The 26,588-nt window shown below is 49.5% G+C and overlaps 1 protein-coding gene and 1 long non-coding RNA gene across 9 annotated transcripts in view; one reads left to right on the forward strand and one right to left on the reverse strand.

Annotated features, from left to right (window-relative positions):
- ATP2B4 (ATPase plasma membrane Ca2+ transporting 4) overlaps nucleotides 1–26,588 on the reverse strand; it is a 98,655-nt gene that overhangs the window by 46,982 nt on the left and 25,085 nt on the right. For all 8 annotated transcript variants that reach the window (XM_072814860.1, XM_072814859.1, XM_072814857.1 and 5 more), the window contains one exon: nucleotides 5,968–6,620. In XM_072814860.1, the coding sequence (XP_072670961.1) occupies nucleotides 5,968–6,160 (193 nt within the window). In that variant the 5' untranslated portion in view covers nucleotides 6,161–6,620. The remainder of the gene's footprint in view (nucleotides 1–5,967; nucleotides 6,621–26,588) is intronic.
- On the forward strand, nucleotides 6,475–10,845 carry LOC140626953 (uncharacterized). The gene is made up of 4 exons (XR_012025912.1): nucleotides 6,475–6,694; nucleotides 8,604–8,693; nucleotides 10,327–10,445; nucleotides 10,657–10,845. It is a non-coding gene; the product is annotated as an uncharacterized lncRNA (long non-coding RNA).

Below are 26,588 nucleotides of genomic sequence, written 5' to 3' on the forward strand. Positions count from 1 at the left end.
CAAGTATTTCTTTTATGAAGCGACTGGACTTGCCTCAAATATTCACATCGCAGCGTAGCTGCCTCCTGGCTGTTTGAGCTGGTCTGCCCACCTGCACCCTTTCACTTCCCTCCAAGATATTCTTCTGGCTTGATTCTCTCTCACATCTTAGAGTAGTGCTAATAGATCTGCCCAAAGCATGATGGGCAGAGTGCCCCAGACTGTTGATCTCTGCAGCCATGCCCACATACACTGCTTTTAGGGAGTTGGGGCAAGAGTTCAAGGTGATGGTTACAGGGCAGAGGGCTGGAGGAAAGAGAAGGATTTCACGTGGGTTCTCTAATTGACAAGCTCTTCAATACAGATATTCTAAAACACACTACATGCTCTAAAGATAGAAGAAAATGTCAAAGAATCCAGTTGCCTTCTTCCTCTCACATCCCTCCCATCCCATATTCACTTGCCTGGTTTTTTACTACCCCCCCCAACACTAACATTCTCTAAAGCTATGGTCTCTAAGTAGAGCGCATGCATCCATCTGCTGGAGTGTGGGAGAAATACCAGAACTTTTTATATTACTTCATCCACTTTATTTTATTTTTTAAAATACTTTTTAAAAAAGATTTTACTTATTTATTTGACAGAGAAAGCAAGCACAAGCAGGGGGAGCAGCAGAGGGAGAGGGAGAAGCAGGTTCCTCACTGAGCAGAGAGCCCGACGTGTGGCTTGATCCCAGGACCCTGGGATCATGACCTGAAGCCAAAAGCAGACGCCTAACCAACTGAGCCACCCAGGTGCCCCTAAAATACTTTTTAAGAAGATTTATTTATTTGAGAGAGAGACAGTGAGAGAGAGCACAAGCAGGAGGAGGGGCAGAGGGAGAGGGAGAAGTAGGCTCCCCACTGAGACGGGAACCCAATGCAGGGCTCCATCCCAGGACTCTGGGATCCTGACCTGAACTGCAGGCAGATACTTAACTGACTGAGCCACCCAGGTGCCTTATGTCATCCACTTTAATTTCTTGCCTATATTACTGTGTAAACAATACTAGTGTTGGAAGCACTAATAGCAATGCTGTAGTGTTGTGGGTAAACATTTATTATTCATTACTGGGGCTATGTGTTCAATTTTTTTGCAGATTGAAAATGTTACTGGAAATTTCAGTCTGCCACATGGAGGAAGGGCCCATCCCTGTATGTCCCAGCTTGTAGAAAAATGGACAATGCTTGGTAGAACATGCCACTGACCTCAAAAGGCTTGGGAACAGGAATGCAAGAGATCTTCAGGTGGCAGGAACTATTACCCTAAATCCTACAATTAATGAACCAGGATTGTAATTTGGGCTGGATTGTCTTAAAGCAGATTCTTTCACCTCCTGTTTGTAAAAAGAATCTCAGCTCCCCAAACTTAGGGGCTGCTCAGTAATTGTGCAAGGCAAAGATGCTTGCACCTTACGTCTGGGACATTCAGTGAGTGGTAGCAATCACCACAGAGCACGGCCAGGCCAGAGCTTCCCCAGGCAAGCAGATGTACAGGAGTCCATATTCGCCTTCTAAGTCCCTTCCTGTTCCCTGCAGTCCCTTTGGCTCAAGAGCCCATTTTGTATGCTTCCATCACACTCAGCTCTTCCCCACCACAGCACTGTGACAGTATTTCTGAAACTGCCTTAGTTACTGTATCCTCTTGTCAACTCTAAGGAAGGAGGAACTGTGCCTGTTGTAAATACCGTGGTGTCCCCAGTACCTGATGGATGTTAAATGTGTGTTGAAATGTGGCTGCAAAGGAACTGGAAGCCCTCTGTATACTTGTGAGGCCCTCAGCTCTGCAGAGGAGAAAAGAAGTCACAGGGTACAGAGAGAAGTGAAATAGAAATTCCCACCACCATTCTTCTTGATCCAAATCCATGGAAATTGTCTACAGCTTTCTGAGAGAAGCCCACAGGCAATGATTTATTGTCAAGTCAGGGCTCTCCTTGTCTGCCCTTTCTGGCCTGGGCCCAGACCTTCCTCCAAATTGCTGGCCTAGCTCCTCCTCAGAAGACATCATTTTTCCTCCTAAAAAGGGAAGCAGAGCTGAGGACCAATGTGGAAAAAGTTCTACGGGGAAAGAATTCATACAACCTTCTCCCTAGACCAAAGAATCTCATTGGGATTGTCTCTTCTTACCACACACAAAGACTGAGACTCGGGAAAATATCTTCTCTTCCCCCTAAGCCACAGTGATTCCCATTCCAGAGTCACAAAGCTTTCTCCTGTTCACCGAACCACCACCACAGAAAGCCACTGGAAAGGTAAAAGCCTATCCTCCAGGGGGTATCATCCAAACACTCTTCTCTCTGGGGGTTGGAGAGATAGGTTGTTGGGGGCTGGGGGGTGATGGAGAGGAGACAGAATAGATAATAGAAGGAAGTGGATGAAGAAATTGGAATGAAGAAAGAAGCAAGCCAACTAAGAAGCTTCCATTGATGTGAAATGCTCAGATTTTCCCTACCTAAAACCCAAGCCACGGAGCTCACTCACTCGGGAGCTATAGCCTCAGCCCTGCCTCTCTGCTTTTGTTTGACAGAGCCATGAAGCCTGAGGCCTTAAGCTGCTGAGATGTAAGCTTGTATCCTCTTTCATGGCTCTCCCATCCCATCTAGTTTCCCTAACTTTCCTTCCGTTTTTTTACACACACACTCAGCCTTGTGTCTGGTTGTGAATGGATGCTGTGGAAGCTGAACACCTCCCAGTAGCCTTGCATCTAGTCAGCTCTCGGCCACTGGGGCGACTGCTCTTGCTCCAACCAGCCGCGTGTACTCAGGGAACATAAGCCATCATTACATTAATATTAGCACTGGGTCACAATTAGACATTTTATCAGGCACTGAAATATAAAACAAACTTTTAAAATCATCTCTCCTTCTGAGATTCTCTGTGTTGCTGCTCTAGGGTAAGAGGCAGGAGAGCATTCACGGACTCAGTCAGAAAACATGATCTAGGGGTGTCTTGGTGGCTCAGTGGTTGAGCATCTGCCTTTGGCTCAGGCCATGATCCTGGGGTCCTGGGGTCCTGGGATCTAGTCCTGCATCGGGTTTCCTGCAGGGAGCCTGCTTCTCCCTCTGCCTGTGTCTCTGTCTCTCTCTCTGTGTCTCTCATGAATAAATAAATAAATAAAATCGCAAGAAAGAAAGAAGAAAGAAAGAAAGAAAGAAAGAAAGAAAGAAAGAAAGAAAGATAGATAGATCTATTCCATCATGTTTACTTCACCTAAGAAGTTAAATGGGTCATTCAAGACTTTGGGTCTGGAAGGGGGCTTGGGGGATGAGTAGAATTAAATCTCACCTGCCTCTACAATTGTGTAAATCTAGAATAATAAAACCACATTAGGGTCATAAATATTATAAACTCCAAGTTCCATAGGCCCCTTAGTAGCTATGGTTTAAAACAGTCTACCAAATCTACACAAAAGATGCTGTCAACCCAGCAGAGAATAAAAGGGAAGGGTCATATTCTAGGAACCCATCTCCCCAGTCTTACTTTACCAGGTTTCCAATCGACAGAATTCAAGCACCAGGTGAATTTCTTTCTTTCTTCTTCTAAATACCGTGGTGTTCAAGTCTGCAGGGGCCTCCCACGGGTGACAAAACTATGCTAGGCTGTCAGGCACCTCAGTGTGGTCTTCAGTGAACGGGCTGGCTTTTTATAGCAGCTGCTCAACGAGGGACCGGGATAGTGATGCTCTTTTCTCAGCCTGCCCCACTAAACAGCTCAGCATCACCTCTGCCTGGGGAGAGACTTCCGTGTCATAGCTCCTCTGTGTGTCCTTTTCTATGCCTTTATTCCTCTTACACACGAGGAGGTAACTGTTGGCACTGGGGAATAAATATTATCCATGGAAAAGCTGTTTTCAGACACCCTGCCTCCCTAGCTCCAGGAGCAGCCCTGTGATAGGTCTTATACTGAAACAAGTCAGGATACAGATTTGTGATCTAAGGAAGCAGGGGGATGGCAGCAGACAATGGCACCAATGGTAGGGGTAGGGGTAGGGGTGCTGGGGTTCAGGCACAGCCAGGGTCTGCAGCAGCAGAGGCACCTGCCATCAGAAGGTGTGGCTTTCAACTTTCAGTCAGAAACTAGGACTGGGAAAGAATCGAAGGGCATTAACTACATATATAACATCTGCTATCTGAAGTTGAGATTAGAGTGGAATATAGGATGGCCTTTGGGAATGGAAGCTCTTTGGGAATCAGGAAGAGCTGTAGCAGCTACAAGAAAGGAGTTGGAAAATTGGGAGGAAAGTCTGGATCCTGCTGTTAGGAGCTTCCCAGGTTCCAGCTGATTTGGACTCCTGAATTTCATTTTGTGAGAGAAACAACTGACCACAGTGATCAAGAATGGGGTAAGAAGGGAAAAGAAAGGTCCTGCCTAAATTCTGACAGGTGTTCCTGAGCTCCTGTATTTCTCATCGAACATATAATATGGATAGCCTTTATTTAAGGCTGATACTACTCTAAAAGTGTCAGAATAAAGAAATCTAGCTACAAAGTAATCCAAAAGGTAGTCATTAGATTCTAGCCAGAAGGCAAAGAGCAAGCCTTGCAAAAGCGGCTAAGCACTGCCATCCTAACCAGATGTCTTTGACATCAAGAAGTGAAAGGAAGAAATGCCCAGGAGCTATGGTAGCTTTTCTAGAGGAAATAATACATTACACTCCATGGGCACTCACGCTTTGGCACATCTGGTATCACACACACAGGCTCTGTTTTAATCTGAGACAACCCATTTTTTGAACACCCATGATAAGCCTGAGCACGGTACGCACATCATATGTATATATAATCCCAATGGATTAGTTCCTATAACTGGATGGCTAGGTATTAACATCATTTTCTTATTTATTTATTTATTTATTTATTTATTTATTTATTTATTTATTTATCATAGTCACACACAGAGAGAGAGAAGAGAGAGGCAGAGACACAGGCAGAGGGAGAAGCAGGCTCCACGCACCGGGAGCCCGACGTGGGATTCGATCCCGGGTCTCCAGGATCGCGCCCTGGGCCAAAGGCAGGCGCCAAACCGCTGCGCCACCCAGGGATCCCCCGTCTCTATTTTAATGAGGCAAAATTTTATATTACCACGACTTATCAGGCCCCTGAACTGAGCCGGGCAAGCGTGAAGCCAGGTTTCCCATTCTCTTTTAAGAAGAGATTGAGAAGAACTATATTAAAAGGGCACCAGCTGGGGTTGAAAAAGCCATCGATAATTTCCAGACATGAGACAAAGTGAATAATCGAAAGACAGGGTAGGTACAACTGTGTACCCTAAAACTGCCCATCCTGTTTCTAACTGTCCATGACAGAGAAGTGTCACATCGGGTAGATGGACGTATTCACTTCTTTTGTGCCCCTTCTCCCCAGTTACATGGTAAGATCAGTGAGGAGTAGAATTGTATCTTAAATTCTTTTGTAATCGGAGACAGATACTGAATAAGAGGCCCGATTGTTTACTAATGAAAGCATCTCTAAAATGGTATTTCAATTGGTAAAATCGAAATACAGGGGATCCCTGGGTGGCTCAGCGGTTGAGCATCCGCCTTCGGCCCAGGGCGTGATCCTGGAGACCCGGGATCGAATCCCACGTCGGGCCCCCTGCATGGAGCCTGCGTCTCCCTCTGCCTGTGTCTCTGCCTCTCTCTCTCTCTCTCTGTCTCTCATGAATACACAAATAAAATCTTTAAAAAAATAATAAAATCGAAATACATAGTCTCCTTTCTGTACCTTGATAGAGAAAAAGGAAGAATGGACGATCTTCAGAGAGCACCACCTCTAGGAAGGACATGGCTCTCCACGGCCTCACCCTTCAGTGCTTCCAATACTGCATTTCTCTCAAAAGACACAGATACACACCAGTGGGGTCTCCCAGTGCCTCCTCCAGGAGCTGGGAAAGCAATCGTTTCGGACACGGGTCATCTTGCCCTGGTCCCCGCCCCCGACACGGCCTTTACCTTCCACGGGGTTGGTCTTCAGTCTACTGCAGAGGTTCATGACGCCTCCGTAGTGCACATTGATCTGGTCGACTCCATCAGTGGAACGCAGCTCCATGAGCTTCCTCAGGTCCATGACGGTGCAGCCAAAGTCCCCTTCACGGCTCTCAACCGTCGAGTTGGCCAGCAGAGCATGTTCTGTTGGGTTCGTCATCTTGCCTCCCGTTACCCGGCTCCTCGACCAGAGAAGACGTGGGGCTTCCCTTCAACTGACCGGGAACTCCCGCCTTCCTGCCTCACTTCTTCTTACTTCTGGCTTCTCTGGGAACCCAGTGAGGAGAGCGATGGGACTCTATCCTGCGTGAGGGGCCTCCTGCCCCGATCCTTTCTTGGGTGGGGAGCTCGGCAGCGGGAGGAGGAAGAGGACGGGGGAACTGAGTGGAAGCCGGACCACGCGACACGAGGATTGGGGTCCCCGGGCCGTGATGGAAGTGGTTGTCCAGGGTAGGTAGGTTCCTAGCTTAGACCAGCTCGCCCAGATGGAGGTGTAAACAGGATGTGCATGTTACCATGGAGGTCACCTTAGCAACAACCAGCAACTGCAGTGGTAGAGAGGCGGCAGGAGGAGGAGGAGGAAGAGGAGGGCTCCCTGGATACCACCGGCAACTAGGTCTCTGGAATAAAGATTCAAAGACAGACAAAAACGATTAGAGAGGCCGTGAGGATCCAGCATCTGTGAGGGCAAGAGGTACTCCTTCTAGCACGAGGGTTTAGGTGACAGTTGATGCCCGAGCTGAGCTGATACCTGAGGCCTGAGCTAAGTGAAAGGACTCCAGAGGGGCCCTTTCCTCCCCAGGAGGCCCCAGCAGCTGTAAACTGCCATGTAGAGAAGTGACGTCACATACGCCCCAATCCCCCCATCATACTGCTCTTGAGCCAGGTGACATGAATCCGGCAGGTTCAGAAACTTGGAAATAAGTTTCCAAGAGTTTCTTGCTCTCCCTGTCTGTTCACTTGAGGGCCTCACTATGAAATCCTTTAGCATGACCTTTGCCTCTAACTGGGGTGAAGAGGTCAGAAGAGGAGGCTGGACCAGAGTGATCTGGAGGCCGGCCTGTCAGTCTGCCACCCATGTCCCGGAACCCTGCACCCATACCCAGCACCCCGTACCTGACACACACATTACAGACCAGGAGGAAAGCCCGGTAGATGATGTCCAAATCTTCTGGGACCCCTGAGAATACTCAGTCGCCGGCCGTAGGGGAATCCTGCAGCCTGCTGCGGCGGCCAGCAGGCCAGGTACTGCATTCAGATCTCGGAGCTAAGCCCCACCCCTCTGAAAAGTTTCATTCTGTCCAAGAAGGGAGAATAAAGTGCTCTGGCAATTGGAGATACAGGGTGGAGCCTTTTTACATAAAGGGGACAGAAGGGCCTCTGAGGAGAAGGAAGAGAGTTTGAAGCATATGACTCTTCAAGTTCTTTGGGGTGGCAGGGGTAAGATGGTTATTGGTTCGGGTCGAGCCCAGGGTCCTGGCAAGGTCAGCGGACAGTAGTGTCAGCTGGTGTGTGAGTGAGTGGGCACCAGATGGTCTCAGATCAGCAGTTCTCCCCTCACAGAGGCCTGTGCTCCCCCTCTGACTAGGGCGAGTGACAGAGCCATGCACAGCTGAGGAGATAGAGGGCTGGAGGTGGCCAGGCTCACCTGGGCCCTGTCCTGGGCTTTAGAGAGCAGCTCCTATGAGTCATGTGGGACCCACTGCCACGCATCAGCCACTTATTTTATTTGTTTGCTTATTTATTTGAGACAGAGAGAGCGGGGGATGGGCAGGAGAGAGAATCCCAAGCGGACTCCACTCTCCATGCGCAGCCTCATGGGGCCTTGACCCCATGACCCTGAGACCTTGCCCAGAGCCAAAATCAAGAGTCAGACGCCTAACCGACCGAGCCACCCAGATGTCCCCACATCATTTCAATGTGAAGGGACTAAAAATAAACTGTGAAGGGGCGCTTTCTGACTGTAGCACCAGAACAAACATGGGGTCCAGCCTTGGTTAAACAGTCCCCAGTGACTTGAGTTCAGTTACCAGGAGGTGGCAAGAAGCTCTGGATAGTCCTTCTCCAATACATCGATGACACCCGCCCTTCTAGAAGGTGAACAAAGAAGCACAAGAGCCCTCAGATAAGGGCTTGCCTCTTTTACTAGTTACTTTTCCAAAAATCCCATGTGGTCAAAATTCCTGCTGACTCCCATCAATCCTATTCCTGGCAGGTTCCAGGGGACAGAGTTGGTTACACTCCTCTCTCCCATAGTGGCACCCTCTGCCTCCTCCTTTTACCAGAGATTTACTGATCGAGTGATTGGTTTTTAAAGGTTTTATTTATCCATGAGAGACACAGAGAAGGGCAGAGACACAGGCAGAGGGAGAAGCAGGCTCCCTGCAGGGAGCCTGATGCAAGACTCGATCCCAGGACCGCAGGATCACACCCTGAGCCAAAGGCAGATGGTCAACCATTAAGCCACCCAGGTGTCCCTTACCAGAGGTTTTTAGAGCGACTCTGACTTACAGGGGGTTAAGCAACCAGGGTTGTTGCTATTGTTTTTTAAATATCATACTGCCTTTCTTTCTTTTCCCTTTTTATCTGCCTTTCTGTTTTAGATGTCGCCTCGTAGCCTGGGGAGCAGAGGTCCAGCAGGAATATGAGGAGTGCATTAAAGTCCTTTCATCCTGACTGGCACAGGGGCAGAGGTGGTACCGCAGACTATCCCCACCAGTTCAGCTTCCTGCCTGAGCCTGGAAGCATTGGGAAAGGCCAGAGCAGTCAGAAGCCCCATCTTGACCCTTAAGTAGAAACTCCTTAACCTTTTAAGAGGATGTTGAAAACTATGCTGATAGAGTGCTAAAGTAGAAATCAGATTTGACTTTTTTTCTCTTCCCATCCACTGTAATATATGCCCCTTGAAGGCAAAGGTCTGCCCTCATCTTGTTCATTGTTGTATCCCCGAGTGTCTGAGGGTAGCCTGCACACAGCGGGCATCAGGCTACTTTGTTGTTGTTGTTGTTGAATACCTGGTAGCAGATGCAGAACCAGGTTTACCATCTTTCCAGGCACCCTTCGGGCAAGTCACATGCCTTCCTTAGGGCTCAGTTCCTCCCACCTTCACCTGGGGGAGAAATCAGCCCTACCTCTTCACACCATCCTAAGAAAGTGCTAAAGGACCAGAATGAGAGATAGAAATAGTGCTTGGAAATCTGGGATGAAGGATGCCCAGCGTCCAGTAAGTCTTGAGTGATGGGAGAAGGCTTACTTTGATCTTAAATTTAAAAAAAAAATTTTTTTTTATTTACTTGTGATAGTCTCACACAGAGAGAGAGAGAGGGGCAGAGACATAGGCAGAGGGAGAAGCAGGCTCCATGCACCGGGAGCCCGATGTGGGATTTGATCCCGGAGACCCGGGATCGCGCCCTGGGCCAAAGGCAGGCGCTAAACCGCTGCGCCACCCAGGGTTCCCCTTACTTTGATCTTAATGAACTTTTGGGATCGAGCCCTTTAAGCAGGGCAAGCTCCCTGTGCCCCTCCATCCTTCCTTGCCAGAGGGAACTCCCACCTCCCCCCCCCCACACACACACACAAAAGGAAAATCCCAAGGCAGCTTCATTAGCAATAACCACCCGCTGGGTTATCACCATTGGCAATGCCACTAGGCGAGGCGGCCTTACATTTCTAGAAAAGAAGGACAGTCTGAGTCAGAATTCCTTACTTTGAACCCCTCCCCTCAAGATACCAAAGAAGAGTGATCTTTTTCACTCACGTAGGCAACCAATGAGAAAGGGACACTTAGGATTAAAACTGATGGGGCATGTGGACAAGAATGAGATTTGTCTGCTTCAGGTTGCTTTAGAGACAGAGAAGGTCAAGCGCCCAGCTGCCGGCACAGAGTCAAAGTGGGCAGTGTTAGCTGGGGCCCTGGCTTCAGGTGGGATCCCTGTGGAAGTTCTTCTGGAATTCGCAGGCATTGCAGCACCCATACTTCTCTCGGAGCTCTCATGTGAGCTCTCTGCGACTGCGGAGGCTGCCTGGCCCCTATCCTTATTAGGCAACTGGCAACAGTAATCTGGAGGAGCTCACACAGCCTCAGCCTCAGCCTCAGACACAACTGCTCAAGACGCCTGGGAGGTACCACCTCTTGTCAGGTCAGGATTAGTCATTCAGCTCGGGGCATTCTGGGTAAGGTATGTTCTCACTCCCAGTTCCTAGCATTTTGTCAGCGTAAAGGATGATAGGACAGAAGAGCAAACCCTCCCACTGCTTCCTTCAGGGGCAAGGAGTTGTATTACTTTACATGATCACTGAATCATTGCAATGTTTTTCTTCCTAAAGTCCTGCAACATCTGTTCTGCAATGTGGAATGACCTGTGAAAACACTGTCACATATCAGTTCTAGGTAGGACTGCTGGGAACCCCCCACCTCACAGATGAAGACACCGCAGTCTGACGAGGCAAGAAATGATCTAGTCTTTGGCAAGTCAGCGCCCTTGGCTGTCTGGCGTTCTTCTTGTTCCCCCTTACTCTTCCCCTGGAGCCTGGACCTCCTCATTTTTTGACAAACATCTAAGAGATCCGTTAAAATGCAGCATCTCTGGAGTACAGAAAATACCCCTTTCCACTTAGAGAAAATGCTGACTCTTCCTCTTGCTCTTTCTCTTTCAGAATCAACTATAGTACATCACAGGGGCCGAAACACACCCTCTCCGGATCCAATACACACCTGAGAAGCAAACCACCCCACACTTCACAGTAACTCAGTCCGCAGTGAGGCTTGCTAGCAAGTTCTGACACAGCTGCCAGAGACAAGAACCTCATGCCCTAAGCCACCAAACCATAAACAATAGTGAGACACTCTGTTTCCTCCAATTTTGTCCAAGGAATCCCTTACTCTTGGAAACTTTCCCGAGTGCTAAGGAAGAGATCCATCCCCAGACTACGAGGAGAAAGGGTAGCTCCTGTGTAGGGGACAGAGGAGGGTCTTTTGATAATCCGAGAGGAACCCACCCTCTGAATCGCCCCTGCCAAAGGCTGCTATTGAATCTGGCACGATGCATGGGAAATGAAGTATGAATGGAAACGGGAGAAAGGAAGCAGGAGGGGCCAGGGGTTAGGGAACCAGGCTGGCTCAGCACTGCAGCCGGACCTGCCTGGAATAATAAGGGCTATACTCAGCTCCGGCCTCCAGGCTGCAAGCAGGGCTGCCGCTCAGTAGAGCAGAGTCTGGTGCCCCTGGCTTGTCCTCTTTATCAGGCAAGAGCCTCCGCTCAGAGGTGACTTGGAACACTCAGAGATGCTTTGGTTGGAATGCCAACACCATGGGTCACTGTCATGCAGGACTGAGAGGTGGAGGAAGGAAGACTGTGAAGGGGCTGGGGGAGCAGGCCAGTTGCACCACAGAAGGCACCAAACTGAAAAACGAAACCTACAGTGGAGGGGAGGGGGCTGCTTTCTCTCCTCTGATCCCAAGGCTCCCTCCCCCAAGTGAGGCTCTGTTTTCGTCCCTACTTGCAGCAACAGGGAAGGGACGAGGTGGGGGGTTGGAAGGGAAGGAAAAAATGTTAGTTGAGCGCACACAATGAGCCAGATACCATCGTAGGCACTTTGTGTGGAAATGAGAGATAAATCACACTAAGGCACATGCGTGTGTGCTATACAGTGCCTAGCACGCGGCTGATACGTAGTGGTTGCTCCACACGCAGTGGCTCTTACCATCATTACATGCATTGTTTCACTGAATCCTTACCACCAGCCCAGTAGGGAGGGCACCGCCATTTGATGGCAGGGAAACAGAGCTTCAGAGAGCCAGGATTCGCGCCCTAGTCTGAATCCAAGCCACCCTGTTTCAAGGACAAGGACAATCCTGTGACAAAAAGGAAAAAGGCTTTATCTCCTAAAGCCTGATGAGAAGGTCCACATAAACTTTTCTGTCCCTTGTCCAAGAGCCAGCCCTAAAGGCTCTGAAACAGGTCAGGGAAACACCTCCTCAGTGGTGATTTGAGACAGAGCCTGCTCCAGATTCTCTCTCTCTCTCCTGTCTCCAGAAGCGGCATTTCTTGTTCCATCACCTACAGTTTCCGAAGCTTTACTTCTCCTTTCAGGCACTCCCATGCTTCTGAGAGGGCCATGCCCTGTCAAAAAATCTAGTAAGCACTTGAACATGGCATGAAAAATATGGCTGCCTGGAGTGAAACATCCCTGGCTGGCCCTACTCTCTGGAGGTCTAAACCCCACACAGAGGTTTATCTGCTCCCTCCTCATTACAGGCCTCTTATTTCCATGACCCAGATCCTAGCCCACTCTTGCCAGTTCTTGCCACTCAGGTCTGGCAGCCACCATCCTCATCACGGTGCTGGGCTCTTCCTTTCCTCCCCGTGCCTGCCCTGCCTGGTTGCTCCTCCAATGCCCACTGGCTTGCAGAAGCAGGCCTGAGCACACACAGTCTACTAAGTATCTACTGAGTCTACTGAGTTCTCGGTCTATTGAGGCCCTTTGGAGGCATGTGGGAAGAAATTTGGAGACAGAGTACGTTGGCTAAAGTTTATGTGGTGGGCATCACCCATCATCATCCCCCAAAGCCATGCCCATGACAGGAAGCCAAGTGGGGGCTAGGGCACCAAAACCAGGCCTCCACGTTGACCACAGGATGGCATGATGTGACCTGTGATCCTGCTCTAGGTCCTGGAGCCTGGTGCTAATTTGCAGCCAGCTCCTAGGACCTGGGTTCCAGAGGATACTCCCTTCCTGAAGAGAGAACATCACTTCCCAGTTAGGAGGTAGTATACATGAGATTCTCTGGCTTACTCTTCTCCTCCCCATCTGCCATGCTGAGTGATTCTTCAATTCCACAGCAGAAATGTAGTGCCAGAATCAAAGCATCTTTCTGGAGAAAATGTGTCACCCTCCAACCCTGAGCCTCAGGGATCCAGAATTCTCCCTTCTTCTCCAGAGTCACTTTGTACTTCTAAGTTAAAACTAAGTCTATGCACACCCTGGACTCATCACCTACTCTTGGGTGCACCCCCCCCCCCCAAAAATGATCATGCAAGTTCAGAAGGGGGCACATGTAAGGACGTTCACTGGGACGTGACTGGTGGTGAAGGCAACCTGGGATTTTCGTCCAGTGAGAGGCAGAATATATGCACTAGATAATAGGGGATATTATGCAAGAGTTAGAAACCCAGATCAGATGTACACACAACAACACTAGTGATCTTAGAAATATTACTGGGGTGGAGCGGAGTGCTTTAATAGCTCTTACACAAAAACACATGATCTAAAGTGATGCTAGACATTTTAAGGGATGTATTTAAACAAAGAGATATATGTGAGCCCATTAGAATGTTGCTCCTGGGCAGAGAAGGGGATAGATGTGGGATAGGGGGTAACAGTGGGCACACAAATTGGTTTGCATGGGCCAGTGATAAAATGGGCCATGAACTAATGGTATGGTAGGCTCCTTGCTCTGTACCTGAGATCCACACAAAGAAAAGCAAAACATACCATGATCCTGGAAACTTGCAGTCCTATAGGGGTTGTATTGTCTAAAATATGCTATGGTAATGATGACCAAACTTATCTGTTTGGGCCTGATGCCTTCGGGGGCAGGGGAATGTAGGGCCCATCGAGAGCACAAACTTTCTCTACACAGTGATACCAAGAATCGATCCAAGGTTGGTAGCCTGTTCCTAATCATCTGGCTTGCTGAGATTCAGCTCATGTCAAAGGCCCCAGGAACCATCGAGATGAAGACAGGAAGCTTCAGGGCATGGGTTGGGATGCTAAAGCCGAATGTGCCTGAGAGTGCAGTGTCACCCCTCTGGCTCTATTCTAAAATAGCATCAATACATCAAGAGGAGAAAGGGCAGTCCCTCAGACTCAGAGACATGGGGAATGTACCCTCTTCCACATAATCTGAATCATACTGGCCTGGTCACCTCTGTGGCCTCCTGTGACCCACTGGGTGTGGGGGAGCATTCCCAGCAAGCTGTAGATTTAAAAAATGTGGAGGATGGAACCATAACACTGACCACTTCCTTCAGTTGGTTAAAGAGGCCAGGAGCCAATTTCAGGTGGGAGTGACAGGGCCATGCAGAAGGTCTGTTGTTTAATGAAAGGGGTGCTGGCAGCCTCCCACCTGCTCATGGTGAATGCTCAGGATATGGGTTTGCAAGGGCCTCTGCTTCTCACACCCAAGTAGGGAGCAGCTCCCCAGAACCGGGACAGGACACAGACCTTGGGTAGTAACACGCATATGTCCAGTACATATACTTTCTTGGACAACATACATTGCCTTTCTTGGGGCTGCTTTCTGTGGTTTTGCCACATTTTGGTTCCAAGAGAACAAAGGGGCTTTTTAGCAGCTGGATTGGATCTTGTGTTATTTTTAGAAACAAATTTCCGCGGAGTCATGCCAGGCCGGTGGAGAGGGAGAGGAGGGTCAATCTCCCTTGGGTACTGGAGCAGGATCTGGTAGCTCCTAGGTGTCAGGTTCTGGTGGAGCCCTCGGAGGGGAGTGGGGAGACCCCTGACCTCGGACTAAGGAGGCCACAGCTCATCCACCAGAAGGAAGTGTTGCCGGCAGCTGTTCTGCCACCAGAGCTGAGCAGGAGGGAGTAATATTCCTGTATGACCCAGACAGCAGCCAGGGTACCACACATGGACGTCAGGCCTGAATGACAGTCCCATCACCCCCCTCTACTTCATGGCAGTCTCCCCTATACAGAGCACAGAGAACCCCCCATGCCTCCCCAGCCCTTCCCTCAACCCACCCATCCCCTGCAAGTTCCAGGCAGATAAGCAAGGGCTCCACCCCTGAGAGGATGGCATGCATTAGGAAAGGGGACTGGGGGCACTCCCTGATAACATGTCACCCCATCAGCCCAGTTTTGCCCTTCCTGTTCACTAACTGTACCGACGGCAGCCACTATGCCAGCCCTGGGCTTTAGAAAGTGGACAAGCCATTGTCCCCTGCATTTGCAGCCCTTCTCGGAGCAGTGGTTTACAAGCTCAGGTAAGCATCAGCATCCCTGCGGGGGTGGGTACCACCTATGGCTGGGCCCTGCTGCTGCCCCCAGAGTTTCTGATTTGGGGGTGTGAGGGCAGGCCTGGGAATATGTTTCTAACAAGGGTGCTGCCATGGCTGGTCTGGGACCCACACCTTGAGGACCCCACAGAGGTTAGGAAGCATCTCCACAACCACATCCCGAGCACCTCCCGCAACACCAGCTTAAGGTACTGTGTGGGCGTTGAACAGGGGCCCAGTTCAGGCAGTGTTCTTGGATCTAGGCTGATAGCAGAGGGGCACGGGAGGATCTTGTCACAAATCTCCTCCTGCTTTTCCTTCTCCCAGGATGCTGACCTCTGCTCCCATTCACCATTCATCTCAGGGCACCCCCTCTTCCTGGAGGCACCCACAATCCTCCCTAGGAAAGCTTCTCTCCTGTGAGTCCTCGAGAAAATGGACTTAAGAGGACCTCCCGGAACTTGCAAACGGGAGCCAAGTTTTAATTGGAAAGTTGAAACAAGCTACCCCTGAGCTTCAGAACAACCTCTCCTAGGTTCAGGGGAAGCTGAGCACCCTCTGCACCCGTTTCCTGCAGCCCACAGCAGGAGATAGGAGACAGAGGGCTCCTAACGCACGTGATGGGAAATGTGCAAACCCAAGACACTCACCACCCGCTTTGGGCTCTCCCAGTGTTCCTGCCCTGGCCCATCTGGACCTCTGGCAGCCTCCCCCGCCAACCCCCCACCCTCGCACCCCCTTGGGGGGTCCTGCCTGCTGCTCCAGGCCCAGGCCATGGCCAGTGCAGCTGGGGGAGAAGCAGCTGTTTTCCTGTCGGGGTGACAGGCTGCTATAAACACCCGCTCCAGGTTGCTATGGCAAAGCAAGTGTGTAGCCGGGCTACAGTGGAGCTATTTATGTGCCTGTAATGGCAGAGTGGTCTGTTTTTTATTATTTTACTTATAAAGCTTTCCTTCCCCAACCCCCTAATACAGCTTAAAAAAAAAAAAAAAAAAAAAAAAAAAGCCACCGCAACTTCCTCAGGAACAAAAAGAGTATAGCTGGGAAACAGAGCTTAGGACTTGAGCCAGGAATGGGAAAGCTGAAGTGAAGAGTATGATACGTTCATCTCGAGCAGGGGCGGTGTGGCTTCTCGCTTATACAGGCCTGTGCCTTGGCTCCTCAAGGAGCAAGGCCAAACTCGTGTCCTCTCACCTCTGCACCACATACAATATTAAAAGGAGACAAAGCCACTTTGTCTCCTGTCTTTTTGTTAAAGGTGGGCGCCCGCCAGCAGCATTCCTACCCTCTTGCCAACAGCCCCCACTGGCTGCCAGTGTCATCAGGGTGAAGACACCAAGGATCCCACCAGAAGTCATGGAAAAGGAGCCCCCAAACATCCCCCTGGCTGGAGGTCTGCAGGGAATGACTCTAGAGGTGCCTTTGTGGGGACCCGTGTTTCCCCACTTATACAGAGAACTTTCATCCAATTCTCAGCTCTCAGGGAGCTCTGGGGTGAATGGGTACCCTGCACAAGACAGGAAGTCGTAGTCAGGATACCAAGGACCCCTAGCTGGTACCAAGGAGTTGGCACTCAAAGCTCAGATGCTGAAAGATAATCAGAAGTGAGGTTGATTCCTCCTCGGACACACACGTCTTCAAGGCACCAGCACATGGGAAAGGTTTCTGGGAGAGGAGGTGGGGAGTGATCAGAGAGTAGCCACTGGCTGGGGTCACTGTGGCCTTCTGCTTCCTCCACTCGTCCAACCCAAAATGAAGTGAAAAATAAGAAAAAAGAAATGGGCAGTGGGTGATAGGGCAGCTCAAGAAGGGCCAGAGAGAGGAAGGAATTAGCCCATGTAGTAAACACACACACACACACACACACACACACACACACACACCCCTAAGCCAAATATGTGTACCAACTTTGACAAACATGCTACAGGCTGCGCATCACTAAATGACATCCAAGTAAGAGAGAGTCACCTTCCAGAAACAGCTGGAGGGAATACAAAAGATGCTCCAGGATTTTATCTCCCTCTTTTTCCACCTTATTCCAGATTCTTTTGGATTTGGTATATCCTTAGGAGGAGGGATCAAAAAGACCCCACTGCTGATGGGTATGTTAATCAGATAAAATAGGGGAGTATTAAAAAGAGCAAATCCAACGAACTGTTCCAGTTCCTTCCATCTCAGATTCTAACTGAATGTTTTCCGATGCCGCCGTAACTGTGGAAAGATACTAAGGGAAACCACCCAATGAGACGGGAAGAGGGCAGGAGAAGGGGGAAGCTGCTGCTTTTCCATCAGGAAAGCACCCCTGGCTGCCCCAGGACAGCCCTGGTTAGCTGACAAAGGCCCGCTGGGAAAGTCAAAACTTGGGACAGAAATCTGTCTTGGCAGTACCTTGGGGTCAAAAGAGCAGAGTGGTTGTGGTTTCTAAGCCTGTCAAACCAACTGTCATCAGCATCCCACTGTGCCTGTAGGACAAGAAGGGAGGACGGGGGAGAAGAGGAAAAAGTCCGGTATGGGGCACTGTCCTGGACAGCTGAGAGTGAGTAGGCTGATGACAAGGCTGGTGTCCCAGGCACTGGTGTTTCTATTCCTAAGTCTCAGGATATTAACTCAAACTAAGTGGCCATTATTGAGAGAGACATAAAAAGACAAAGAGAAGCAGACATGTCTCAGGACCTCCAAGGTAGATGAAGCTTCCAAAAATCATGGGGGGCTAGAAAGAACATCTATTCACAAAAGCCCAGATCCATGGTGACAGACACAGAGCCCATTGTTGAAGACACAAATGGCAGGCAAAGAAGTAACCCAGCCTCAGCTGGCCATTGTTGATGGAAGAGGAGAGAAAGTGGAGAGTGCTGCGTCCTCTTCTTCCAGGTGAGCGGAAAGCTTGTCTTACCTCTCTATCCCAGCCCCTGGGCCAGTGCCTCACCTAACATGGACTTAATAAATGAACCAGGCTACTCTGCTCCAGTATGCTTCCATTTCCTTCCAAGGAAAGAAGAAGCATGGATGTCCCAGAAGGAGACTCAATCTCCAGAGAGAATCGGTGACCTGGAAGTCCTAAGAAACACTTCTTCACCACTTGCTCCATATCCCCCTCCTCTCTCTTGGGGTCCTGGAAGACCGACTGGATTGGTGCATCTCTCTTGTTCCCCTGGTCACAGTCCCAGGGCTCTTCTGGTGCAGGCAGAGGGAGACCAGCTATCATTGCAGAAATTGCTCGCTCACTAGGGAGAGGCAAAGGTAAAGAATTTAAGCTCTCCCAACACCCATTCAATTCTAAACTCCCACACACAGTATTTTAAACACCACTGCAGTACCTCCAAAGAAAAGCCTGGGAGAACTATGGTGATGGTGATGGTAGTGGGGACGCCTGTAGGAAGTGGCAAAAAAGGATTCTTTCGCGATTATTTCTGAAGCACTGTGCTGCCAGAAATCATAGAAAAAAATACCCAGCACCAAACTCTTTGGATCTCATCTTTTCCTCCCTATACCTCATTTCCAAGCTTCTCACTTTATTTTTTTATATGTGTGTATATCACTTTTCCCATCTCTCCCTCTCTCCTGGTCTACCAGACTCCTTCCTTTCTTCTCTCCCTCCCTCCCAGCTCCCCCCACCCCATCTATCTCGGTCTCAAAATCTCTCATTCTCTTTTCCACATCTTCTGCAACAGCATGATTGGATGGAATTCCATTCTCCTTATGTGGTAGTTTCTGGAACCGATCAACCCGGTCCAGTGCACATTGGCTCAAGCAGTGGCATGCTGAGAAGCAGTTGGGCACTTGTGGGGCTGTCACAGTGAGCACCAACACAGAGCCAATCCATGCCTCTGGGGTCATGGGCAATGGACCAAGGGCACACAGAATGAACTCTCTGAGTCTGTCTGCATCCTCCCACAGCCTCTGCAGCTTGCCTGGCTAAACGAAATATGTAGCATCCAACTGTGCTTGAAATATAGGCAAATGGCCAACATGGAGGCCCCAGAAGTGAGGAGCCCTAACGAGATGGGAGAAAAGAAAGGGTACGACTATTCAGTGGATTAAAAGCTAAAGTTAGGTTTAGCATGCTCAGCCGCATTCCCAGTCTGGCATAAATAAGAAGACAGCCTGATGGAGGAAGGGGCTGGGAGCTGGACAGATGGAAAGGCACCTAAGTCCACAATCTGACTCTGGCTCCTCTCAAAGCACCCACAGAAGTGGAAAAGTCAAGAACCCAACACAATCAGCTAGTGCTATCCAACCACAAGCTACCAGATAGCTCCATTCTCCCACTTCACTTTCATTTGGAGTGTAGCACACATGCGTAGGGAACAGACTTCTGGAGGCTGGATCCAGCTCCCTGGCGACACGGCTGCCTTCTGCCCAACCACTTTGTGAGGATTCGAGGACTCCCAGAGGGACCGTGACCCACCAGAGCCAGACCTCTGCTGGTGTCTTACAGTATCTGCCCAACGTTTGCTTCTGTAAAAGCTTACAGGAGTACCCCCCCCCCCCCCAGGCTCACACACTCTGGCCAGCTGCTCCAAATCAGTAAGCTCTCCATCACCAGAGAACAATCCTTCTCAGCAGGCCAGCTGGGGGAAGTGGGGGAGTGATCTCCCTTCAGGGTCTCAGCCCTGAACCCTCCCTGTGCAAGCGGCCAAGTCCCAGGAGAAGCTGAGGACACATCAGCGGCTCTCCCTGCCCCCTCCTCCTGTAGGCAGCCGAGAAAGAGGACTCCTCTGAGGGGGAAGTCCCGGGGCAGCGAGGCCTGGAAACTTTGCCGTCTAAGGCTGTGGAATCCTTCTACTGGGCTCCTGCAGTTAATCACTGTGGCTCCCTGGATTCCCGATTTGGGCTTTAAAAGGTAGCACCAGAGCAAGAAGGACAAACATGTTGAGGAGATGAAAAAGAAAAAGAAAAAGAAAAAAAAAAAAAACAGTTGGTAGAAGCTAACAGATAACCACCTCCAACACCAGTCTTCTGAGCAGCTGAGGAAGCGTGAGGAGGGGGAGAAGAAACGTGCAGGAGCAAAATAAGTATAGACCACGTTTCAGAATGCTCTTCAGGGTTCCCGGATAGTGTTGCCTGTCTTTATACTCCAGACTCTACAGAACACCTCACTCCCATTGCTAACCTGCTTGTGAGAAGGGGTTGGGTTGTCTGAAATGTTCTCCTCTTAGCACATCTGAAAGATCAGAGGCTCTTGTCCCCTTTTGGAAGAAAGAGCCCAGAGAGCTCACAGCTGTTAGTGTGAGGCTTTGGGACATTAACTTCCAAGATGGTAGAAGTGGCCTCTTAGGCCAGGTTTCCATGGTTTCCGAGAGAACAAACAGAGGTTTGGCTCTGAAGAGGGGTAGGAGGGTGAACTGCCTTTTCTTCCTATGGGAATAGTTTCAAGAGCCAAGACAAGAGGGGGATATGGTAAACTGCTGAGGAGGTCACAGAAAATTCTAGGAGAAAGAAACTGGACAGTCTTGACAATTCCCGTTCTTTCTGGGGAGGCTGGGGTGGAAGGCCCCCTTAACAGGATATTAAGGCAATTCTCAGGGGCTGAGATAAACCTAGGAAGTATAGGAAGACAAGCAACTTCTCTCTCTAACGTGCCCAGCCAACCTCGAAGAATGGAGCAGAAGTTGAGCTGCTTTGGGAAAGGCAAGGACCTCCAAAGATTCTGAGTTTTGCTCGCAAGGAGGGCCGGGAGCCAACCATCCCCAGAAGTGACGTATGGAGGTGCTGATCCCCAGAACTGAAGCCCATCCTATCAGCCATCCTTAATGCCAACAATAGCACCCTACCTTCCCGGGCCCCCCAGGCAGGACTCTTTCACTCTTTTTCCAAAGGAGCCAGATGGGGCAGCACATGGTCAAGCGCCAAAATGCTACCATGTCCTCCTAGCAGGGGCTGCCCGTGAAGCAGGGCCACCTGGCCAAGGAATTTCCTTGCAAACTTCCGGAAGCGATCTGCATTGCGCGAGAACCCCTTGGATGCCTCCTCCAGAGCTGGTGCCTGCTTGGCTCCTCCTGGGGACATGGTAAGGAGCTGCTTGGTGACTCTGCCACACCCAGAAGCAGTGATCATGGCACCTCTGTAGGTTAAGTACCACGTGTGCTCTGCCACCTTCTCAAAGCAGAGTGAGGCCGGGGGTTGACCGACTACAAACTAGGAGGCAGGCTAGACCTAATCCCAATGTCATCACTGGCAGTTGCACTTGCCAGTAAGTTCCTGGCCTTTTCGGGGAGCAGACCCTCTGCTTTTCCTACCAACTGTATCAGACATCTCATAGAATTCCAGAATCACAGTCATGAAGGGAACTTTAAGGAAAATAGAATACAAACCCCCTCACTTGATAGCAAAGCACAGATGAGTCAAGCACGGTGCTAGGCATTGGGACAAAAAGGCTCTGCAATCGACAATAGAAAAGTAGGATACAGGCAGAGGCCAAGGAGGCCAAGAAATCTGTTATCAGATGTCAAATGAAGGGTGGAGATCTCTCCCTTACCTGTTCCCCTGCGTGTGTCCAACTCCCCCAGGCTCTGCCCCGCAGGCTGTCTTGCAGCCATCAAGCTGCTTCCAGGAAGAGTTCACTCACAGTATGGACTTTCCCTGGTGGCTCAGGCCCACACCAGGAGCAAAGGGGAGCTTTCTTAGGGCGTTCCAGCTGTGCAGAGTGCACTCTGAACATGGATACCAGGTAAGGAGATGGCTGGGAGTGAAACAGTGTAAGTTTTGCCGGGTAGGTCATACACCTAGAGGCTGTACCCATCTGAAGGGGGCATCTTTTGAACATCTTTATAAATGTGCCTTAGGCTAGTAGCTGCACTTAGCTGTCAACCTGGAACATGGCTTGGATCCCCAGGCCCTAAGAAATATCTAAGGAAGAAAACCAGAAGTGAATCCAGTTTGACCAGGGGATGCACCAGAGTTGCTGAGGTACCAGAGTTGCCAGCCCCATGGCCCCAGTCCCTCCCGGAGCTCTGCCTGCAGGCCAGAGCTGCCCTCTCAGCTCATGGGCTCTCCCGTAACAGCTCTTCCCAAGCAGCCTTTCCCTCCAAGGCCCCTCCTCCAAATCCATTTTTCCTGGGCCTTAGAATTCTCAGCTGAAAGCCAAGGATAATGAGAATAGCCCAACTCTGATGAAAGCTAAGAGGATTGCCACTACTTTTATGTACAAAGGCTCACGGACTTTGCATTAAGAAGCTATTGAGCCACGGAAGCCAACCCAGGAGGCTTGCTTCTCGCTCAGAGTCTCCCAGTGCCTCCGGCTCCCTCATTCCTATGCTTCCCAGTCCTAGGTCTGGGTCTTGGGCTCTATGTACCAGGAATACATTGGTCCTCCCCACTCATGGACTTCTCCAGAATCTCCAACTTTTGCAGCTCCTTCTGGGGAATGGTCTGTCTGAGGTTCCTTGTTACGTGGCGTCAGCAAGACTGAGCAGAAAGGCAGAAAAGTTCATGACAGTCAAAGAAGCTCGTGGTAAGAACTCACATCCGGGTAACGCCTCACTGTTTCAAAGCACTCTGTGTGATCTTTGGGACAGCCTTTTAAGGTAGACAGGACTGATGATATTATACTTTCTATCAATTTTATAACACATGGTCTTTAAGGGGATGTGACTCAGTGAGGGCCATGCAACCACAGGAAGAGCCAGAAAGAAGCTAAGACATACTACGTGCTGCACAGTCCTATACAGCAGGCAAAGGTAGAGGAATCAGAACCGGAAAGCAGCCTCTAGTCAACCATCAGGTAATGTGAGGCCCCACCCAGGACACTGGAGCTGGGGGATTCCTGTCCTGATGAACTCAGAGGCTTAATATAGGTTCTTCTACTTCCTCCCGGAGGTACCTGTGAGACACACTGAAGGTATGCATGATGCCAGTGTGTGTCATCCTCTTAGCCTGTGGACACCTTGGGGGTATAGACTGCGGTCCAGACAGAGGCAGCACAGCTGGTGGGGCACCAAAGGAGTAGAAAAGGGGGACAACAGAAAGGGGAACAGAAGAGGGTGAGGAAGCTTCAGGGAAAGGAAGGAAGGGGGCCTTCCTAAAGGGAACTAGCAGACCTCGAAGTCTCACTAAATAAGACAGGACATGCCTGTGTTAAGAAGCCCCCAGCGGCACCCAGGTGGCTCAGTCAGTTAAGTACCTGCCTTCAGCTCAGGTCATGATCTCAGGGTCCTGGGATGGAGCCGCTCAGCAGGCGGGGCGGGGGGTCTGCTTCTCCCTTTCCCTCCACTTACGCTTTCTCTCTCTCTCTATCTCTCAAATACAGTCTTAAAACAAACAAATAAGCAGAGGAAGCCCCAGAGTTATATTTCAGGGCCTACAGAAATCCTGAAGTGCTTCAAGCCAAGCAGGACACCAGAAACGACAGATTGATGAGGGGAAGAAATACACATATACTCAAAAATATAAGCGTAGAACACACAAAAACTGCTCTACAAACAGACCTTTTGCCTACAATCCCGAGAGCAGAGCACGCCTGGGGTGACAGCAGTTTCTGTCCCCAGGAAAGCAGGCCAAAGCAAAGTCTTAGCCCCAATTAATCCCCGCTCTCCTCTCCAGCTAGCACATCCAGGTTCAGGGGATGTCACTCACATTATCTGTTGAGAAGACAGACCTTGGGAAGGGTGAAGCCCCAGAAGAGGCTCCAGACCAGAGCTTACAAACAGCACACTGCACTGCACCCTCCCCCCACTCACCACCACCTCCTCAGTTTCCTGCTTCCAGGAGACTGTTCTCTCCATATTACTGCAAACTATGATATACATGAGGAGGTTTGATTCAAGACAGCGTCCGTCAACAGATGGATGGATACACCGAATGTGGTCTATCCAGACAGTGAAATATTATTCAGCCTTAAAAGGGAAGGAAATTCTGACACCTGCCACAGCATGGATGAATCTTGAGGATATTATATTCAGAGAAAGAAGCTAGACCCTAAAGGACAAATATTGTAGGATTCCATTTAGATGAAGTGCCTACTCTAGGCCCAAATTCAGAAGTAGGAAGTAGAGTAGAGGGTTGCCAGAGGCTGGGGAAAGAAGGTGGGGTGCTATTTTTTTTTTTTTTTTAAGAAGGAGAGTAGGGAGGGGCAAGGGGAGATGGAGAGAGAGAGAGAGAATCTTAAGCAGGCTCCACACTTAGTCTCAGCCCAATCTCATGACCCTGAGATCATGACCTGAGCCTAAATCAAGTCGGACACTTAACTGACTGAGCCACCCAGGCACCCTGGGATGCTACATTCAACAGGTGCAGAATTTCTGTTTGGGATGATGACAAAGTTCTGGGAATGGATGGTGGTGACGGCTGCACAACAGTGTGAATGTAATTAATACCACTTAATTGTTCACCTAAAAATGGTTAAAAGGTTAAATTTTATGTTCTATTTTACCACAGTAAAATTACACACACACACACACACAAAGATAGGAAAGCAAATGGAACAGTGCTGGTGTAGGCAGGTGCGAAAGGCAGAAGGGAGGAGCAGAATGAAGTTCAGTACTGTGGAGTCTGGTTGCGGCTGCCACCCGGAGCTCAGGCCCATCTTGGTAATGGAGGTGGAGCCCCAGTGGCACAGAGGTCAGTTATCCCAGACAGTGGCCTCTGACACATCCGGAGCCAGGAGCCCACGGATGGCCTGGCCCAACACAACAGGTGACCTGGCAAGGCCAACTGGTAAGGCCAAAGGGAGGGTAATAGACTGGGCTCTCTGGACACCATGCTCTGTGTGTGTGTGTATGTGTGTGTGTGTGTGTGTGTGCGTAGGAGGGCAGTACAGGCCGTGGTGGAAGGGCACTGAGGGTGATGGACCGTTCTCTTTTCAAACAGAAGGGAATACGCTGGCTTTCACCTACTCTCCCGAAACCACACTATCACTGGCTCAGAGCACAGAGGCATCTGTGGAGAGCGGGTATATCTAAGGCCTTCCTGACTCACAAGAGAAACACAGGGTCTTCCTCTTTTTGAGGCCCTTGTATATGATTTTGTTTGATCCTCCCCACAAACTTGGGAAATGGATAATGCTGCCCCCATTTTACAGAGAGGAAAACTGGCTAAGCACCTTGTCTAGGGCCACATAGTATTCTGCCACAATATCGCCTTGCTTTCCGGATACGAGGGCTCATTTTCTCTTTGTCTCTTAGGGTCCAGGGATCAAGAGCACAGGCTCTGCAAGCAGACAGACCCAAAACCCAGTTCCACTGTCATTACCTGTTTGACCTTGAGAAAGTTAGTTATTGTCTCTGTTTATGTTTGGGTAGTGATAAACTAGGGATCATCATACTGACCCCATTTAAAATGTTTTGCAAGATTTTGAGATAATTAAATAATCCACATAAAAGGCACACAGTGCTGCCCCATAGCAAGCACTCAAACATAATTCTTGTGGTTATTATGGAATGCTATCAATCAGCCCATTTCACCTCGTGGGTGTAGAGCCATGAGGGGCCTGCTCACCAGTCTAAAAAGTGAGTGTGGAAATAACACAGTATTTCCCTGGCATTGGGAACATTATGGTTGGAAGGGACTTAAAGTCATTTAGAGTAATCTCTTGTCCAGTGTTAGAAACCATTCTCCTTGGGGCGCCTGGGTGGCTCAGAGGTTGAGTGTCTGCCTTTGGCTCAGGTTGTGATCCTGGGGTCCTGGGATCAAGTGCCATGTTGGGCTCCTCGAGAGGGAACCTGCTTCTCCCTCTGCCTGGGTCTCTGCCTCTCTCTCTGTTGTTCATGAATAAATAAATAAAATCTTAAATTTAGAAAAAGAAACCATTCTCCTCTTACTGCTCCCTATGAGCCTACTCATTAGCTCCTACTTTCCCTTATATTAAATTGGGGCCTAATTTGTGATCTCCAGCACCCCAGGGATTGGTGTGCATTCTTCGAGTCTTATAACCTCTTTTGTGATAGCTTCTATTATCTCCTCTCAACAGTTGAAGAAACTGAGGCCTAAAATCCTACAGTTAACTAGCAGTCAAGCTGGGCCATGAACTTGGGTCTGCCGGATTCCGAAGTTCATATTCTCAGCTATCACATGATACTGCAGCATTAGAGAAGAGAGGAAAAATCTACTACATAGTAGAGGGGAAAGTAGCTATGGTTGAATTCCAAATCTACCATTTAGCAAGCATCTAGCATTTAATGAGCATTATTTGGTGTCAAGTATTCTATGACCATTTTTACAGATAAGAAGACTGAGGGGCAGGGCGCCTGGGTGGCTCAGTCGGTTAAGTGTCGGTCTCTTGATTTCGGCTCAGGTCACAATCTCAGAGTTGTGATTGAGCCCAGCATGACGCCCCGGATGGAGCCCCACAAAGAGCCCCATGTCGGGCTCCACACTCAGTGGAGCTCTCCCACTGTGTGTGTACATGCACATTTGCTCTCTCTTTCTCCAAAATAAATAAATACATCTTTAAAAAAAAAAGACTGAGGGGCATTTTTATGTTCAATACCACAAAGTTCCTAAGTTAGGGAAGGTGAGTTTCATATTCACGTTGATGTCTTTCCTTTCACCATGCTGTTTCTCAGGAAATAGTTTGCTCATCTTTTTTCTTTTTTTTAAAGATTTTATTTATTTCTTCATGAGAGACACACACACA

Source organism: Canis lupus, chromosome 38 (assembly GCF_048164855.1).
Source record: "Canis lupus baileyi chromosome 38, mCanLup2.hap1, whole genome shotgun sequence".
NCBI lineage: Eukaryota > Metazoa > Chordata > Mammalia > Carnivora > Canidae > Canis > Canis lupus.